This window comes from Paramormyrops kingsleyae, chromosome 10, assembly GCF_048594095.1.
Source record: "Paramormyrops kingsleyae isolate MSU_618 chromosome 10, PKINGS_0.4, whole genome shotgun sequence".
NCBI lineage: Eukaryota > Metazoa > Chordata > Actinopteri > Osteoglossiformes > Mormyridae > Paramormyrops > Paramormyrops kingsleyae.
Genome location: NC_132806.1, coordinates 26,093,154 through 26,112,291, shown reverse-complemented (window position 1 = coordinate 26,112,291; position 19,138 = coordinate 26,093,154). Strand labels below are relative to the sequence as shown.

Below are 19,138 nucleotides of genomic sequence, written 5' to 3'. Positions count from 1 at the left end.
TGTGGATTATGTTGCCACCCCATTCTGGGATATTCCCTGCATTGAGCCCATAGTTATAGTGATAAGATCCAGACCCCCGTGACCCTGCATAGGATTAGAAGGTACACAAAACGAATGGCTGGAGGGATTTGTGTATCATGTACTAAAAACAAACATGTGAAGACAAAAAGACATAAAAATCCTGCGGAAAATCCTGGGGAAGTGAGGAGTCTAAATAAAACCAGTTTTGCTCTTTTTGAATGATCTTTATTACTAAAATATACATTTGATTTGTATAAACATGAGTAAATATGAATAAAACATACTTTGTATTCCTTGCATTTTTATGCAGTACAATTAACACAATTATACGAATATATGTAGGCCTAAAATACAGTATATTTAAATTGAACGGTTAGCAGGGGGATGGAAAGTGCGGAAACAAAAATACATATCCCAGAACACGCAAGCAGTAAGCCAATCCGTGCGACCTAAAAAGTCACATGACTTCCAGCGAGCTCTTCCAGCGGCCGTGCAAAACATTGGAAGAAGATTAGGAAGAACAGCGTATCATACAATTTTGGGGTGAGTATGAACGTTTGTAGACTAACTATGTGGAAATAATTTTTGAAAATTATAGATAAAACTAGCGAAAGCTTTATCGGGTTACAACGGGAACGTGACTGCTGTCTACTATACAACTGGGCCCGTGCTGTTTCCTCGTCCCATTCGATACTTTACAGAACGTGTATATCTAACTCTTAGGTTCTGAAACTTGGTCTGTTTCTTAAGTTTGTAGTTTACAAAGTAATTTAATATTTTTCTTCACGAAAAACATAAGCTCCTTCTCGTTCAATAGCTGTAACAGCGCGTTTCCAGTATGGTGTATTGGTTGCAAGTGCATCCGTCTTCCGTGACTTTCCTTTTAGTGACTTAAAATGGAATGAGCAGTAAATCTATGTTTTCATCGCTTGTAGGTCCTTGGAGCTTAGAAACTCGGTCGTTGTTTAAACTTTATTCTGTAATTTGTTTTGAACTGTAGTTTTTAGCATCCATTAACTTTAGCAGTCAGCTTCCTGTTGTACAATGATAATGATAGTAAATTAAAGCCTGTGGGCTGTGTCTTATGTTTATTAATAAAATATTGTGAATGCATAATTTGTGTACTTTGCTTTTTATGCCACCTTATCGATTATTATTAGTTCTTTTCTTCGTTTTGACTGTGTATTATGTTTTTGTCAACTGGCTTACAGGTAGTGTCGTGTGTTTGGTTTATGTTTAATGAATGCCACTATTGTTGTTATTAATAGTTACATCAATAATTGCAGTAATAATAAATATTTAGTGCATCGTTCACAGATTCTTGGGTAAGTTCGAGTATGTTAAATTTGTAAATTAGCAGCCATATATAATGGAAAAGAGTGGAATCTAAAATCTATTAAGGTCATCGATTCAAAATCCCAGTCCGGCCAAAATTTGGAAGTAAATCGAACGAAAAGAAATCAAGCCGTCAAAATTTGACATACCTGCCAACTGTAGTTTTTGCAGTTGGTAAGATCTTATGATCAATTTTATGATCCATTTATTGTATGATTGTAGCCTTTATTTAAAAAGCTTTTCTGATCTCAAAGGCCACAAGCCGAGTTAAGCTCAGCATTGTCCCCGACGTGGACGCATGCGGAACCGTGGTTCTGGGCGAGTCTCCGTGGTTTATATTTTTCTCCCAGTGCTCACTGAGGCGTTAAGTGTAAGATATAGCAGCGCTGCACCAGTGCAAACAGCTGTTTCTGCGCGATCAGAAGTCGGGCTCACTGACAGGATGGTGCACATTTATCTACCCTTTGTGGTTTTGAGTGGTGGGCGGCGAAATGTATGCAAGCTCACAAGTTACCGATACCGTGTTGTACCCACATCTTGCGGTTAAAAAAAGACTTTTTGATTGTTGTTGTGGATAGAAGATATTATTTTGGTAACAATGAAGACACGTGAATAGACACACTAGTGAACAGTACGTGTGGCATTCAGTGTTTTGTGTGCATGTGTGCTGTACAGCATGACACAAAGTGACCACCGTGCTGACAGCCTTAGCACAAATTACTCAGTTAGCCTTCACTGACCAGTCAAGATCCTGTCTAGCTCAAACAGCTAAATACCGATTACTGATGATGGCATCTCTGCAAAGGTTGTAGGAGGAATAGTGCATAAGTGACTGGAATTGTTCACAAGAAGTTTCTGGTTTCAAATCCTAATAGTGAAACTGTTATTGTTCCTCTTCAAGCAACTTTTAATCCATAACTTTAACATAATCTGAGCAAATTAAATGGGTTTTAGCCTGCGGTGCCGACTAAGGCTACTTGTAGTGTTGGTCATGCTGCTGGTTGCTAATCGGGGTGACTGTCATGTCCCCTGTCTTCCCTTATCGTTTGGTGCCCAGAGCTCTCATTGATTCCTCCCCTGGGCTGTGTTGCCAGGGCCCCTGGAAGTGCGCCCTGATCCATGGCTTCTAGATCAGTGTCCAGCCCTGGGCCGGAGGTCAGCCCCAGCAGCGTGAGTCATGGGGAGATGTGTGGCTCTGTGGGTTAGACCTCTGGGCCGGACGCTCCCTGAGCAAAGCCCTTAATCTCAATAGCTCCAGAGGAATGGTTTCCCCTGATTTCTCAACTGCATGTTGAATTGCTAATCAACTCTCAGATTGGGGGGGGGGGGGGGCGTGCCTGCTCCTCCGAATGCCTATGACTATAACCTATTGCCTTGCCTCTAATGGGAAATCACAAGCATCTTTGCACTCCTTGGCCTGGAGTTTATCCTAATTAACAAATCTCTAATTAACTTTGTTCTTCTCTGCCGTTTATCGTGAGTCACTTTCTTTGGTCTCCTATTGCTAATGGCTGATGTGATAAACCTGCCGTGTCAGTCATATTTCCCATAACGTGTAGGTGTTTCCTATTTATACCGATGGTGTTTTTATATTTGTGGACCGCAAAATGCGATTTGCACACAGGCCGAGGCTTGACCAATGGGGTCGCATGGAAGAGGGTGTCTGTCGTAAGGCACCAAACGCCGAATGACTCCAGAAAACAACACTGATGATGTGTCCAAGTTAGTGCATCAGACGATGTATGATTAACGTTTTATTCCAATTCTGCTCTCGGATTAACATCCTGTGGCCTTGCAGCCCTGGTATAGATCCTTGCCAACGCTGAGGGAGCCCCACCTCTGAGGCATTTCCCTTCAGTCACAGTCCCTCCATGACGTTTAGGGTGCTGGAAGTAGAGTAACCGTGCTTACCACCCCCCAGTCTCAATCAGCCATTGGCCCGGAGTCACAGGAACTCTCTTAGGTTGTGGGCCGTCACTCCCTCCGTATCTCTCTGTCTATCTTGTCTCCCCTTTTTTTCTGCCTCCTCTCATCCTCTTGCTCTCTTGACGTCACTCTGCTGCCCGCCACAGTTGGAAGGACTCCGCCGTGGAAACCCACCGGTGCTCCCACCTTCACGCTGAGGCTGCACCCACGAGCCCTCGCTCTTCCTGCCCTATGGCCCCTCTACACGACAGGTCTCATTCCAGGTCACTGACCTTTAACCATGCGGTGGATCATTCCTGGGATAGACTGTCTGCGAGACAGATTGCATGCTGCTCCACCAGCTGGAAACCCTAAATTGCCATCCATCACTTTCTTTCACTCCTTCCTGTCTCTATTTGCTAATTTATAAAGCTGCACTGCATTTTGTCATTATACCTTCACCTGATTTCTACCATTAGCTTCGATTCCCAATTAAGCTTCCCAAGTGAATCGTGCAATTCTGCATGAGCATCAGCACATGTCAGTAACATTTTCTTCTTCTCTGTCTGAAAGCAGCCGTCAAGAGAGTCTCTCAGAATGGAGCCAGTGCCTGGTTTGCCCCTTTTGCCTGGGGAGGAGAGAGTGATAGGTGGGTCTTCACCTTCATCTTTAAGCTCATCATTTTCTTAAAGAGACGGACTGTCTCCCTGTCTCTGTCAGCCTGTCTGTTTTTTTATTCTCTTAAAAAAATACAGGCAGAAATGGCTCCACAGGCATGAGAAATGTTTGCAATACGTGGCATCTGAGATATGTGTGAACGTCATGTATCCTTTCATGTCTTCAAAGTATTTTATAAACGACAAATTATTTTAAATTGTCCTGCAGATTTTGACTATAAGCACGGCAGTGTGGGTTTACAAAAAAGACATTTGAGGAAGTGATATTTTTTTTTCTTCACAAAATTCAGTAGACCCCTTGTGTCGACAAAGCCACAGCAATAAAGAGGACTTAGTGTAACATGGTCTTTTTTTTATTTAGATCATCATGCTGATTTCATTCTACTTGTATACATTTATAATGTATTTGCATGCATGAAGCTGTAATACATTTATAGTTCAATTTATATTTGAGTGAGTCTCATCATTGGCACTTCTTCATATGTTATGCACTCCCCTGACAGACAAAGAGATCATCTACATGTGTCCCTTCAGCGGTGCCCTCAAGGGGAAAGTCTTCATCACCAACTACAGACTCTTCTTTAAGAGCACGGACATGGTAAGTGTCAGTTGTGCCGCTTTGTATGGGGGAGAGGAGCTAAAACGGTGAGCTGAAGGCCACTTTTTAAACTGAAATCGCACTGGCAAAACTCACGGTTACCAGCACTAGAACATTTAAAGGGGCTGTTCATAGCCTGTGTGTGGTTTAGGTGTCAGAATGTATGTCAGCTCTGGAACATAAGACAGGTCATAAGATGACAGCATTAATTGACAGCAACTTCCCATATGTGCAAGTAGGTTCAACCTCCGGGAAACAATTTGTCAAATTTTTGGCACTCTGGCTTGCATACCCATGTGAACCTGACTGTTTTGATGCATTAGGTCATAATGGCTGGACTGTTCTGTTTCTAAAATTGTTGTGGTCTCAATTTATGCCTCATGTTCTGCTTTGGCCTTTCTGAGGACTCACTTATTTTGCATATTTAGTTGTAATTCTGCAAGTCCACAAAGACATGCATTTAGAAGCATCTAAAAAAAAATACCAGTTTAATCTTCCTTTCAATTAGAGTATTCTTATTGCACTTTCTCAACAAAACACACGCTATGCTGCTGCGTGCCGGGAGTAGCGACCAGAAGTCGTACTACTCGGAATTGGAGCGCAGAAAAAAAAAATATTGATGTTGCGGACAGGAAACGGGAGCCCAATGAACACAATTTTGACTTAGCCGTCTTCGTTCGTATGTCTGAAAGTTCGTAAGTTGAAAGTTCATAAGTAGAGGAGCATCTGTACTGTTTTATCTAGTTTTTGTTTTTTCTGTGCATTTTTAGGTACTACTTCTATATGCTATATAGCTAAAAAGTACTGCATAAATAAAGGTACCATTGAAATATATGTTTGGTGATGTCATGACTTGTTTGTCCTAGGAGAACAAATCGGTCCTTGATGTACCTCTGGGGGTGATCAGTAGAATAGAGAAGGTGGGTGGGGCTACAAGTCGCGGAGAGAACTCCTACGGGCTTGACATCACCTGCAAGGTAATGTTTGCTCCAAGGTTGCAATGTTCACTGATGCCGCTCTCTGCGTCTCTCTTACCTGTCTCTCTTACCTGTTTTGTAGGACATGAGGAACCTGCGCTTTGCTCTGAAGCAGGAAGGCCACAGCAGGAGAGATATGTTTGACATCCTGTTCCGCTATGCATTTCCCCTGTCATCTAACCAGGTGAGACTCCCTCTCTCTCTCTCTCTGGATCATAAAACCAGAAAAGGTCATTCTCATCCTGCCCCCAGTATATCACAGCCTGTGCTAACACCAGACTCAGCTGAACTTGTTTTGAATCAGGTGAATTTATATAAGGCTTATAATCTTCAACTATTATGTAATATACGGTGTTTTTTTCTTTTTTGGTGGAAAGATGCGTGGGGTCAGATACACACCCCTTCTCCCAAGCCATCTTCACAGTCATGACCTTGTGTGACTCTTTCCACAGAGTCTGTTTGCGTTCTTAAACCAGGAGAAGTTTGAAGAGAATGGCTGGGATATCTATGACCCAGTGCAGGAGTTCAGCAGGCAGGTGAGTGACCCGTTCCGCTTGCGAAGTGAATAGGACAATTGCATTAATAACAAGCTCCATGAAATTACCCCTTTTACGAATGGTGCAACAGTCAGTTTTGGAAACCTGTGGGACCAGGTCATTTATACGAGGTGTGGTATTGGGCATACCAGGCTGGCCTGTTTTTCTTTCTTTATTTTTTTTTGCAAAATAATTTTGATTATTTTTAAACAAATCACAACGAACAATGCCGATTCAAATTTTAAGCAAATTTTCGGCAAGTAGCCCATCTGAACATCTTATTTAGATTTTACTGTCCATTTGCTCGTCTTGGATATAGCTCCTTTCGGGTGAATTAATCCTGGGAATGGCCCTAAGCACCCTGGGTGCCCGGTACTGACCATGATTCACGTATCACTGTTTCCCGTCGTCCAGTCACATTCCACGTTGTGCTGGAACTCACCTGTTTCATAAGGGGGTGGCCTTTCCGTAGCTTGTAAACCATTGTGCCTCCTCCAGGGTTTGCCCAATGAGAAATGGAGAATCACCGCAAACGAGCTGTGCGAGACGTACCCCTCTAAGTTGGTAGTTCCCTGCAAGGCCACCGACGAAGACCTGCGCAAGGTGGCTGCTTTCCGTTCCCGCAGCCGCATCCCGGTGAGTCACCTCTATGTTTCTGGGTGCATTACTGTATAGTGCCAGTCAAAAGTTTGGACACGCCTACCCATAGAAAGGTGTGTTCGTGCTATTCTCTACGTTTTAGAATAATTATAGTCGCCAAAACCATAAAATAACATATGCACTGACTAAAGCAGTATTAAAAAAGTAATTTCGTGGGGGGAGTGGGGGCAGCCCTGTGGGTTGGGACACAGATGGTCGTGGTTCAAATCCTGTGGTCAGCAGAGTGATCCCACCATTGGACCTTAGCAAGACCCTTAACGCCGATTGCTCCAGGGACTGGCTATCCCTACTGTCTCCTCCACACCAGTTTCATGACGTGGCCTCCTGGGATGCTTTTCCAGCTGTTCTGAAGGAGTTCCCATATATATTCTGAGTACTCGTTGGCTGCTTTTCCCTCACTCTCTGGTCAAACCCTTCCCAAATCATCTCTGCTGTGTTTAGGTCAGGTGACCTGGACATGTGATGCAACATCCTATCACACTGCTTTGTAGGCGACTTGGTGTGTCCAGACATTAGTGCATGTGTCCACATTCTGTGAGTATGAACTATGGGCACTATGCATCTCTGCAATCCCAGGTGCTGTCATGGATCCACCCAGAGAACCAGGCAGTGATTGTACGCTGCAGCCAGCCTCTGGTGGGCATGAGCGGGAAGCGGAGCAAGGATGACGAGCGCTACCTGGAGATCATCCGGGAGGCGAATGGTACCAGCAGGCTGACCATCTTCGACGCTAGGCCAAACGTCAACGCTGTGGCCAACAAGGTATGATCAGTAAGGTCAGACAGCGTGTAAGGTTGTATTTTGTCCTTCTTGAAAACTATTTCTTGAGCCCCTAGATTTGACTAATTACCCATCAATTGTTTATTTATTTATTTTTTAACCTTTATTTAACCAGGAAAATCCCATTGAGATTTAAAAACCTGACCAATATAGGCAGCAGTAAAATACAAAACTGTTACAAAATTACACAGTTGCAACACAAGCAAAAGACAAAATAAAGGGATTAAATTTACAATCAGATTATGAAAAACGGATACATGCAATGGAGTCGGCCTCAAGAACTCTGTTTGGATTTAAAAGCGCTCAATGAGATTAACTCAGTTAATTTCCGGTCTTTCTGCAACATATTCCATGCAAAAGGTGCAGAGTGGCCAATGCTCTCAAGAGAAATAACTGAGGTACAGCTCACTAGGTAAATCTCAGAGAATGGATATTGGGCACCTAATTTGACAGCTTGGGCCGTTTTCTGTACTGTATTTGTGCTTCATTTAAATATGATAGAATGGAAGTAAAACTCTTTGCTGTAACAACAGGAGTGTCTGTCACCATGTGGCTGTGATGCTGCACTCTGTGTGTAACGTATCTCGTTGGGCACAGGCCACAGGTGGCGGGTATGAAGGTGAGGACTCTTACCAGAATGCTGATCTGGTATTCCTGGACATTCACAACATCCACGTGATGAGGGAGTCCCTGAGGAAGCTGAAGGATATTGTCTATCCCAATGTGGAAGAGTCCCACTGGCTCTCCAGCCTGGAATCGACGCACTGGCTGGAGCACATCAAGGTGCATGCTGGGAGAGAACGACCGCGCTTACAGTCATGCGTCGCATTACAACATTTCGTTCAGAGACGGACTGTGTGTTTGTGTCCCTTAAGATTACAACGTAGCTAAGAAAAAATCCTATCGCCTTCTGATGTCATAGCGCAACGCATTACTCATGTGTTTGCAGTGATGCTGGTGTAAACAAACCTGCTGCGCTGCCAGTCGTATAAAAGTACAACACGTACAATTATGTACCGTACATAATACTTGATAATGATATTAAACAAGTATGTTACTGGTTTATGTATTTACTAAACTTTTTATTGTTATTTAGGCTATACACTATAGGTTAGGTGTGTAGTAGACTGGATCTAGGTGAGTGTAAGTGTACTCTACGATGTTCTCACAACGTCGAAATCACCTACCGATGCATTTCTCAGAACGTATCCACGTCGTTAAACGATGCACGGCTGTATATGCTAGGGATAGCCGAGTGTACGGACTAGCTACCATTCACACTCCGTGATTTTCTTTGGGATGAAAGAGAGATTGACGGATCATAGCAACAATAGCCCAGCACTGACAGAGCAGCTCACGCCATATTCTCCCACCGATCTCCCCCCCCCCCCCCCCAGCTGGTGCTGGCAGGGGCTATCCAGGTGGCAGACAAGGTGTGGTCGGGCAACTCTGTGCTGGTGCACTGCAGCGATGGCTGGGACCGGACTGCACAGCTCACCTCCCTGGCCATGCTGATGCTGGACGGGTACTACCGCACCCTGAGGGGGTTCCTGGTCCTCGTGGAGAAGGAGTGGCTCAGCTTTGGCCATAAGTTTGCCTCCGTACGTCCCAGGCCCCCGTCACGCACCGCTATATGCAGCTAGCTTCTCCTAGCATTGTTTCACTAAGCTTTGATAAGGAATAGGACTAGCAAGTATGACATGAACCATTTCTCATGGGATTGCTTGTTTCTTTTTTTTTAGCGTATTGGCCATGGAGACAAGAACCATGCCGACGCTGATCGTTCCCCCATCTTTGTGCAGTTCATTGACTGTGTCTGGCAGATGACCAAGCAGGTGGGTACAACCCAAGCCCGGGCTCTACAGGGCATCGCAGTGTTTGATGACCTGTGCTGAAGTGTATATCGATTGGTTTTCTACTGTTTTCGGATCTTTGATGCGCATTGTGCTGTGCTGTGCGAGTAGCTCTGTCATACCTGCCCTATGACAACCAGTACCGATTGTGCTGTATGCTGTGACTCACTCCTAAGTTGTTTTTCCTTCCCCGTCCATATTTTTTGCAGTTCCCCACAGCCTTTGAGTTCAACGAGCGCCTCCTAATGGTTATTCTGGATCACCTCTATAGCTGTCGCTTTGGCACCTTTCTCTTCAACTGCGACAGTGCCCGCAGTGCCCATGTGAGACGTTTCTCCTCCTACAGATGTCCTATACATATCTGGTTTATGAAATATTGTGAAATATCCTTGGCCACTGTGTTGTGCATGTATCTGTGTTGTGCATGTTAACCTCCCCATGTGTACGAGGTGCCTAATTGAAGTTCTGGATCTCTGGCCCCCCAGGAGGTGAAAACCAAGACTGTGTCCCTGTGGTCCTTCATCAACAGTGACCAGGCGTCCTACATCAACCCCTTCTATGCTGTAGAGAATGGCTGTGTCCTCTACCCTGTGGCCAGTATGCGCCATCTAGAGCTTTGGGTGACTTACTACATACGGTGGAACCCCAGGGTCCGGCATCAGGTAAAACATCGGAGACTCGGGTGACCACCTAATCCATGTCGGAGCGGGGGGGGGGGGGGGGGAGGGGCACTATGAGCTATTTCAGGTTTTCCGAACTTTAAAACTGAACGGTTCCTGTGCTTGATTGTGCATGATTATAGGAGACTGACCAGAACTCGGTGCTAAAGTGAAATCCAGGCCTTTTTAGTTGAAATGGTAGTTTATAAACCCTGTCATAGCTTATAGTGTCCCCTCTGACATGGATTAGGTGGTCACCTCTTTAGCTATCGGATACCTGGACATATAGTAACTGGTCTAGTCTCTGCTGGCCCAGTCCCTGTCGGATCACATATAACTGTACTGATGAAATATAAGGCTGAAATTTATAAAATTCCTGTAAGATCTGAATTGATCAAAACTTTTTGATGTATTCTCATTTGCATGTCTCTGTCTCCCCCTGGTGACAGCATCCAAATCCAATGGAGCAGCGCTACAGTGAGCTGCTGGCACTCAAGGCCCAGTATCTGAAAAAGCTGGAGGAGTTGCAACTGTCTGACACTGCTGTTCACCTTTCCAACAGCTCTGCCCCGCCCACACACCTGACCAACAGCTCTGCCTCACCCACACAGCTGGTTACACACTTGAGAACCTCAATGTGATTTCATGTCGTTCACCAGGCAGAGATTTGTACATAGCAATAACTGTCATAATTAAGTACATTATTACGATGATCAACGCTGAATAGTTGAGGGAAATCTAGTACGTAGCAGTGCTGAACTTTGCAATGATTTAGCTACCACAAAGAAGCTTGGCAGTGTGTTTTTTCTAAATGCATAAGCTTGTAGGGGAAAATAAAAACCATCGTTATTTTATCTTGGTACTCAAGTTTTGCTTTTCATAAAGCCTCTTCTCATCCTTGCACTCCTTGGTTTTGAGCATGCTGTGCGACCGGCCGTCAGGAAAGCTAGCTAATCCACAGGTCAAATTCAGGGTATTTTGTCCTGAAGCCCGTGTGTGGCCTTAAAGCAGTGTATTCATTTTAATCAAGTTACTGTAACTGGAGCAATCACTGAGGAACCAGGGCTGGTAGCAGTCAAAGTGTAGAAATAGGTTACACTGGTCTGTGCCAACTGTCTCTTGTTGATAACTGAGTTTTTATACTTGTTTTAATCCAGTGCCACAGCTCTCTAAAGGGAATCTCTATTCTATTTCCTGCCGAGGACAGCTACCTTCCCCTCGCCAGAAGCATTTCCTGGGCACAGAGTCTACATAGCTCTGTGGAAGGGGTGTGTAATCTTAGAGTTTGATGTCAAGTTTCATCTTTTACTTAGCAGTGACTGGGGGAATGCTGAGAAGTTGTCTTGGTGTCTGGTGAGAGTTAGGGTAGGCTTCTGAGCTGCTTGAGGCCACTGTGCTTCCAGAAGAAGAGCCAGGATAAATGATTAATTCTCCCTCAGTGCCTTAAATGTCTGAGCTGCTCCACAGGCGAATATCCTGTCCTCAGCAGAAGAGTTACCTATTTGTTGTATGCGTCTAATGTCTGTTAGATGCGGCCACTTATGAAACTGGTTTGGGTGCGTAGCTGTGCAAGTAGTATCAACCCCAAAGCCCGTTCCAGTACCTTGAGTTATGTTCAGGACTGGATTTGGATGATGCCAGGGCGAGAGAAAGGTACTCATACAGATATGCAGAAGCCCCACAATGACAATGCACTCTCCGCGTTTGAAGAAGGCTCATGAACAGAAGACAAGCTTTCATAGCTATTTGTGTAAAATATACATTTATTTTGAATAGTTAAGTAATATCTTTACTTCGAAGCATATTTTTGCTATTGGAAGTTTTGTTTGTAAAGTGTACATTCTTTAACAAAGAATTTTTAAATGAATTTTTATGCCTTGTGAAATGGACTGAAGTAGCCATTTCTGTTTTCTATGCTTTTATTTTTATATGTATATTTTTGGTGTTTGTTGGCACTTTGTAAGGTTTTAGTGTAGGGAGGTTTGCATTTGATTTTTGGTGTAAGGAAAGTCTGTTCAGGGAACCTTGTAAGTTTTACTTTGCTTAAGCACAGTAATTCAGATCCCATGGATTTAAAGGGAAATGTTTTTCTTCCTTTTTTAGAAATTATTTTGTAACCTTACACTTTAGGAAGCATTTTTACAGTGGCTATACAGTGTCTTTTTATTAATGTTAATTAAATTAATTTAAACATTCCATATGTAATGAGTCTTTTTTTCATGATCATTATTAATGTGATTATTGGTTTTCTTTATAATGGCAATGGACCTTATGTGTTTTTACTGCTCTTTACTGCTGTCTCCTTATTTTATTAAACATTTGATTGTAACACATTTATAAAAAAAAAAATGTAATGGAAATATCAGCTTTCCTAAATGCCACTGAATCCAGGTGTTACATTGTATATGTTCAGGCAATCAGTAGTTTAAATGCTATCAAATTTGGTTGGCTTGTAAATGATAATCTCACTCTTTTAGCATGAAGATATGGGTCTACTCTATTGTATTTAAAAATCCAGATCTATGAAATGCCAGCACTCCAGTCTGGAAAGGTGCACAGTTTTGGATCTGGAAATTAATTGTCTACATAGACAACTTTTGGTATAGACTGTAATGTCTAACACATTACATGGAGGTTTTGAACCTTGATTCCTCTGTGCACGACTCTGACAGTTCAATCCGATTAGCCAGGGTCCTGACTGATTCATTGAAAGTCTTAACGCCGATGCTCTTGTTGCCGAGGAGACCCAGGCAGGGGGAGGTTTTTCAGTGCTATACTCTATTCATTCTAAGGCCCATAAACCCTTAAAAACCTGTTTCCTTTTTTTTAAAAAAAATTCCAATACTGCAATGCAGATTGCTGTGATCTTCATTTTATGTGTGGAGAATGTGACTATATCAAGGATGCCATTATTTTCCAGATTTGCAGTGCCAAGGTAAGCAGGTGCGATCTTCATATTTTTTTTACCACGTTATTCATTTGAGATGGTTATTTTAGTTTGGATTTTCTGAGTATCTTTTTGGATGGAAAAAGTAAACATGAAATTTACTTTTGACTATGCAAATTTTTTTTAGTAAAAGTAATTTTACTGACTTCGTTAAAACATTGATTTACTGAATGAAAATGTTAATGAATTTTAGCTTTGGCTCAGTCATAGAGTGATTAATAACTAGATGCTGTGGAATTTACAGATTTGAATGAAAAGGGAAGATGAAATATGAAGTTGAAAATAAAATTTGGCACCCATTTCGCATAGAACACCAGCATTCTAGGTAAGTTAGCAGGAACCTAAGAACTGTACCACCTACATCTGGGATACTGCTGCAAATGAAGCCCTTAATCTCATCCAGGAGTTCACATTTAATTTCCTACCTTATTCAAAAACAAAACAAGTGCTAATCCAACAAAAAAAGAGTTCTGGTTCAAAACTAAGCTACATTATTCCTAGGCATAACTAGTATTTCACAACTGAGTCATTTAGCCATTACGGACCTATTGTTTGCCATTACAGGCACTGCCCCTCCAATCAGCAACAGCTCTCAGGCTGCAGTGTGCAGTGTGACCCATAGATGGCAGTAGGTAGCACTGACGTAGACAGTTCAAGAATATCCCTGCTTTGATCAAAGCAATGAAGTGCTCCAGTAAAACATCCAGCTTATATAACTCATTTGATTTACTAAAAATATGAACATCATCTAAATGTAGAAAATCACCTGTCTGTGTGTGCTGGCAATACTGAAATAAAGCTATAAATTAATGAACTGTACATTAAAAATATGGTACAAACAAGTAATACACAATAACAGATACCAGAACCAAAATTCACACATTTGCTGCACTTTTTTTGAACTGTTCCTTTTTGAACTTCTCAAACCTCATCTTCAGATGCAATCTTACTATAGATCAAAGTGGGAACATCAAACATTTGAAGAGGGTGATTCTGAGTCTGTTGATTGGCTGCTTAGAGTCTCTGTGGTGGCAGGCTGAATTGCTTGCGTCTTTTCTATCATTCGTCTGAGGGACGTGTACATCTGAGTAACAAAACCTGTCATTTTGTACGTATCTACGAAAGCCTTGCAACAGGCAGCAATCATCGACAAGGCGACTGCACTGATGATGCCTCCAATGGCGTTCATCTCCAATTTGGCTGTCCGAGAGAGGGGGAGGAGGATGGGGGAGGAGGATGGGGGAGGAGGATGGGGGGGGGGGATGGGGTCACTCTAACAATGCTGTTATTCTGCATCAACAACATGTTGGCAACTGATATGGCATTATCCAAGTACAATAACATTCAAATGCTAAATAATTTATGGAATATCAATATCAAGACGATACTAGAGAGTACAAATCCAGACCAAGATTTTGTTTCAACCAACCAGTTGAGTATGAATAGTGACAGTCACAGAGTACTCAACTGGTTGGTTAAAACAAAATCTTGGTCTGGATTTTTACTTGTACAAAAAAAAATTCAAAATTAAAAACTGGTTGGTTGAAACAAAATCTTGGTCTGGATTTGTGCTCAATGGACCTGAAATCCCCACCTCTGGATGATACTAAGCATGATTGTTCAAAAGCAACAGGGCATAAATTTGGACATCTGTCCTTCCAGGACTTACAACCAACATACTTCTGCTCTTCCTTACCGTAGTCGACTCCTGTTGGTGTAATTTCGTTTTCTCCTATGGAGGGAGAATCAGTATCTTACTGCACTGGTTCAAATTGTGTACCGGTGTTTTAAAAGAAATTCAGCCAAGCACTACAATAATAATCATAGGTCATACATACTGTTTTCAGAAGATTTGTCACCAAGATGGCCATCCGGTATTTTGCCACCTGTAGAAGTAGCTGGATGAGCTGTTGTGCAAGAGCTGTAGTGCGAACAATTACTCAGCCAGAAATGGTTATCGTGAAAGAGGGTCTGACTGATTTTGCAGCATAGCCACAATCCCTACAGTGCTGCATGGCTGTAAAGGTCACAGAACTCAGGAGGGATGCGGCGTAAAAAGCGACGATCACAGTGCAACTCGCAGTCCTGGGCAGAGGGTGGAGGTGTTCTGCCAGCGTGGTGGCATGGCAGCTGCTGTCCTAATATACAGACTCCCTGCTAGGCGGGAGAGAATACGGAACCAGGCAAGCTGGGAAATTTGGTCCGCTTTCCTGTCACCACACCGACACAGTCGGACAGCTTCCTTACTGCTAAGACTGAGCTCAACTATCTTTGGGTTGTTGGCTCTTCCATTACCCCAGGTTCAGAAAATTTTGCTATTATAATGGAGAGTGGAACTCCGTACCTCACCTCTCATCAGTATGGTTCCTGGTGGCTGCGGAATTGCTTTTGTTTTGACGTAAAACTCTGATGAATATTGGAAGTTGCTCCAATTCATTGTGAATGAATCCGGACCCAGAATAGTAATTGATAACGGACCTCAATCAAAGCAGGCCTGATACATTAGAAGGTTAGCTTGCTCTCTATAAACAGTTATTCTTGGGCTTTGCCCATATCTGTGGACCTTGGTTGTTCCTCCTACCTGGATTAGTACTGGGCTTGCCTGGTACTGTAGTTGTAATTGTGACCTGTGATAGAAGCTTATTGATTAACTTCTCATCAGGACTGGCGAATCTGGAGTCATCCATTTCTGCGGGAAAGCAGAGTTTTTGCAAAAATTAAGTCCTTTCTCCTTCCTCTGCTGCTAGATTTTGCAGCCACTAACCCAATATCAATAAAATTAGAATTCATTTAATTAAAATACTGTTATTAATATGCATTGGTGAAGGTCTGTTGTATGTATTTGTGTTTATTGCAAAGCCTTGTATTGCTTCTTTTCCACTAGTTCACTCCATCAGTCAAGTCCCATGATGATGGGCAATGTCTCACATACGTGCTTTTGTGGTCTCCTCAATGGCATCAGCCATGCCCAGATCCTGATGTACGGCTGCAATGAAAAAGACATTATTAGGTTAGTCCATCACTGGTTGTTTTCCTGGTTAAGCTCCTCCTCCTTGCCCTGACCACATAAGTTGCATGCATGGACATTTGATTTGGAAATTATTCAGGTTAAGTCCTTCACAATTAGCACCAGGTTCTCCCTTCGTGAATTCCAGCTCCTTGGCTAATGCAGCACTACCTGAGATGAAATTTCTATCAATGGCTTTTTTCTTTGACAGAAAATGTCGTGCTTTTTGGATTGTACTCCATTCAGGGGCAGCAAGCTTCAATAAGTGAAGATATTCTTGACGTGAGGACAGATCTGAACACACCTACCAGCAGAGTGAATTAATTTTAGATGAACAATTTAAATGGCTCTGTGATGTCACAATTAATTGTAGTATTTGTATATAAGTGAAGACGCGGTGATGCTTGAATCTGTCGGCCTTGTGCTCATCCTAATTTTCCAGCTCCTTGAGATCCACAGCCATATGTTGAACTATGGGAGCACAAAAAGCAGACCAAAAAATCATTCAGTGTAACTTCTGTAGTTTACATTTTGCCTAAATCCATCTTGCTGAGAGAGCTGGTGGCTGTATGGGTCATACATCTTTTTTGATAATCTGTCAGCAGCTGTAGTGAACTATGCTGTTTGGTGCCAAAATACAGAGCACAATGACCGCCTTCATTGTGAATATCAAAAAGACGTCGATGAGCTTCTTCAGCAATGAAAACTACTAAGAACTTACTATTTTATCACCAATCAGACCAATAAGTTTATAGCACATATGGAAAAACTGTGCCATCTTTGCTCAAGTGTGAAAACAGTTTTTTTTTCTGACAGGCTGTTTTTTTTTAAGCATATACATTCCGGAACGTGCAGTTTTTCAGTATGTACATAACAACAGATTTGTTTATATCGCAAGCAGTATCTCTTCTGGGGAAAGAATTTTGCAACATGATTTTGTTTTCCATGTTGCGCAGCCCTGGGTGGGTGTGTCTCGAAGACACGTCAAGTGGCTACAGTTACTCACTCTGCTTAAGAATCCTCCACCACCACTGAAACATTAATGTTGCTCACTTCTCTGTTGGTGTTTGACATTCAGACACACCCACTGCTTGGACTTTCTGGAAATCTGGAGATAATGTGCTTACAACATCATACTGCTTCAGTTATGATTACTCACATTCACCCAGGTAATATTAATGAAATATTTTTAACCATTTTTCTTCAGTTTGAAAGGTACTTGTAATTTTTTCTCTTTATATTTTGAAGGAAAACCTGCATATACAAAATTTCTTATGATGTTAAATCAATATGAAGGAATTAATATTGTGGCAATATTAAATCTTCAGGATTTAAGATACATGTTACTTTTTTGAAATCTCTAGAGTAATTCTTGATGCCTGGATCCAGTTAGATGCGGATTAGTCCAACAATACAGCACCAGATGCGTACTAGATGTCTGTGGTCAGAAATCTAGTTGTTTTCTCAGTCTATTAAAGAATTCTATAATTCAGTTGCTGTTTCTCTGTGGTGCCAATGCAAGTAAATATGTAAAATAATTTTACATTACAGAAATAGAAGTAAATCTGTTAGTAACCCATGAACAAGGTGGGAGAAATTCCTACCTCTCAATGCCAGGAACGAGAATAGCCAGAGCAGAGGGCATGCCGAACATTTGTCCATTATCTGTGTTTTAATGCTACAACACATTAAAAAATAATAGTGAAATAAAAAATAAGGCAAGGACTTCTTGTCAAACAAAAAAACAAAACATTTTGAATTGAAAAAATTATTATTATTTGTAAGGAACAGGATGAAAATCACACCTGATGTCGGCATCTGCTGTAGTCTGATGTGAAGAAGGTGGCTCCTGGATAGACGTTCTCACAGACTCTGCACACTGAGACGTCTTTAAATTTAACATGGAATGAAGTTCAAAGATGCTGTTATATTAAAATTGAGCTACTATCAATCTTTGATGCATCTGAATCGCAGTGCTGGATAGGACGGCCACTGTACCCACACTGTTTTATTAATGAGTAAGAGCAGGGCTGTCCTAAGCACTATTAAGGAATGATATGAGATGCACTGATAATGATGAAACTTCACAAAAGAACCATTCGCTTGAACTGCCGCTAAACTTTTTTTCCGAACACGGGCCCACATGCAGACTGGAAGCAGGGATCAAGTTTATCTTAATTTTTTTTTTTAAAAACGAACTTAGTCTGCTATTTAAAAATACTGATTTTGTTCTTCCAGAGTAGGTTGCAGACAAAAAGAAAATATCTAGCTGGAGTCATGCACCAGTTTTCGGGCCTGATCTTGCTTGCATGTGCACAGTATCATGGCATGAATATTGTTGACATCTCTAGAATTGGGTTCTATCTGTACTTTACAGAAGCCATTTTAATGAATGAGAGCCACTGCAGACAGCCACCCTTCCTCACACTGCACACTATGTACCGATACTATAGTCATACAGTGGATATTTTAGACCAAAAACATAAGGAATTCTTTTCTTAAAGCAAGCAGAAAAACCCAGAAATTCCTTCAAGAAGTGCTGAGAGTGAGAAGTGAAGGATATGTTAATCGTGGATGAGAAACTGTATTTAATTGTTAAGCCTGAGACACTAGGGAAGTCATTCCTGTCGTCATCTATGGGTCACTGGAGGGAAACGAGCCCAGCAGTATAGAAACAAAAAGAACAGGATTCACAAACATAATCTGAGATATGTAAAGGTTTCCATCCATCTTCTGTAACCGCTTATCCGATTCAGGGTCATGGGGGTTGGAGGTAATCCAGGATGGGGCACCAACCCATCACAAGGCACACTCACACCCAGAGATAACACCACTATGACACAGGGAGAACATGCAGACTCCATACAAATGGAGCATTCGCAGAGACTCAAAACCACATTCCAGAGGTGTGAGGCAACAGTGCTAACCACTGCACCACCATGCCATCCGTATGTAAGTGTTTAATCAAATTGAAGAGTGGTGACTAAGAATGTCATTGCATATTTAATTTTCAACCAGCTTATAAACTGTTTAACATATTCATAGTTATTAATCATGGGTGATCAAAATCTACTGTCAACTGCATAAATATTAGTGTTACTGAGATGCAAGTGAGGAAAGTTTGTGGTCAGAGAGCAGGACCAGACGGCACCTCTGGAATGCTTGGGTTCGAGGGCCTTGCTC

At 42.2% G+C, this 19,138-nt stretch overlaps 1 protein-coding gene across 8 annotated transcripts; it reads left to right on the top strand.

The window, feature by feature from the left end:
• Positions 1-450: 450 nt before the first annotated feature.
• LOC111846340 (myotubularin-like) lies at positions 451-12,196 on the top strand. Of its 8 annotated transcripts, none has more exons than XM_023816420.1 (15): positions 451-564; positions 2,414-2,526; positions 3,838-3,910; positions 4,442-4,536; positions 5,403-5,513; positions 5,596-5,697; positions 5,966-6,049; positions 6,548-6,685; positions 7,286-7,471; positions 8,087-8,272; positions 8,887-9,090; positions 9,232-9,324; positions 9,552-9,665; positions 9,828-10,004; positions 10,451-12,196. In XM_023816420.1, the coding sequence occupies exons 2-15, from the start codon at positions 2,476-2,478 to the stop codon at positions 10,640-10,642; spliced, it is 1,806 nt and encodes a 601-aa protein (XP_023672188.1). In that variant the 5' UTR covers positions 451-564; positions 2,414-2,475; the 3' UTR covers positions 10,643-12,196. The 8 variants fall into 8 exon arrangements, with proteins under 8 accessions (XP_023672188.1, XP_023672186.1, XP_023672189.1 ...); XM_023816418.1 differs by having other exon boundaries at positions 3,835-3,910; XM_023816421.2 differs by having other exon boundaries at positions 458-564; positions 2,451-2,526.
• The last annotated feature ends 6,942 nt before the right edge of the window (positions 12,197-19,138 follow it).

Excerpts from the sequence above, each read along its gene's own strand:
- LOC111846340 (XM_023816418.1), top strand. The coding sequence starts at position 2,476 with ATGGCTTCTAGATCAGTGTCCAGCCCTGGGCCGGAGGTCAGCCCCAGC. Across the intron at positions 6,686-7,285 it reads GTTCCCGCAGCCGCATCCCG|GTGCTGTCATGGATCCACCC; the intron begins GTGAGTCACCTC and ends CTGCAATCCCAG. Across the intron at positions 9,325-9,551 it reads TCTGGCAGATGACCAAGCAG|TTCCCCACAGCCTTTGAGTT; the intron begins GTGGGTACAACC and ends TATTTTTTGCAG.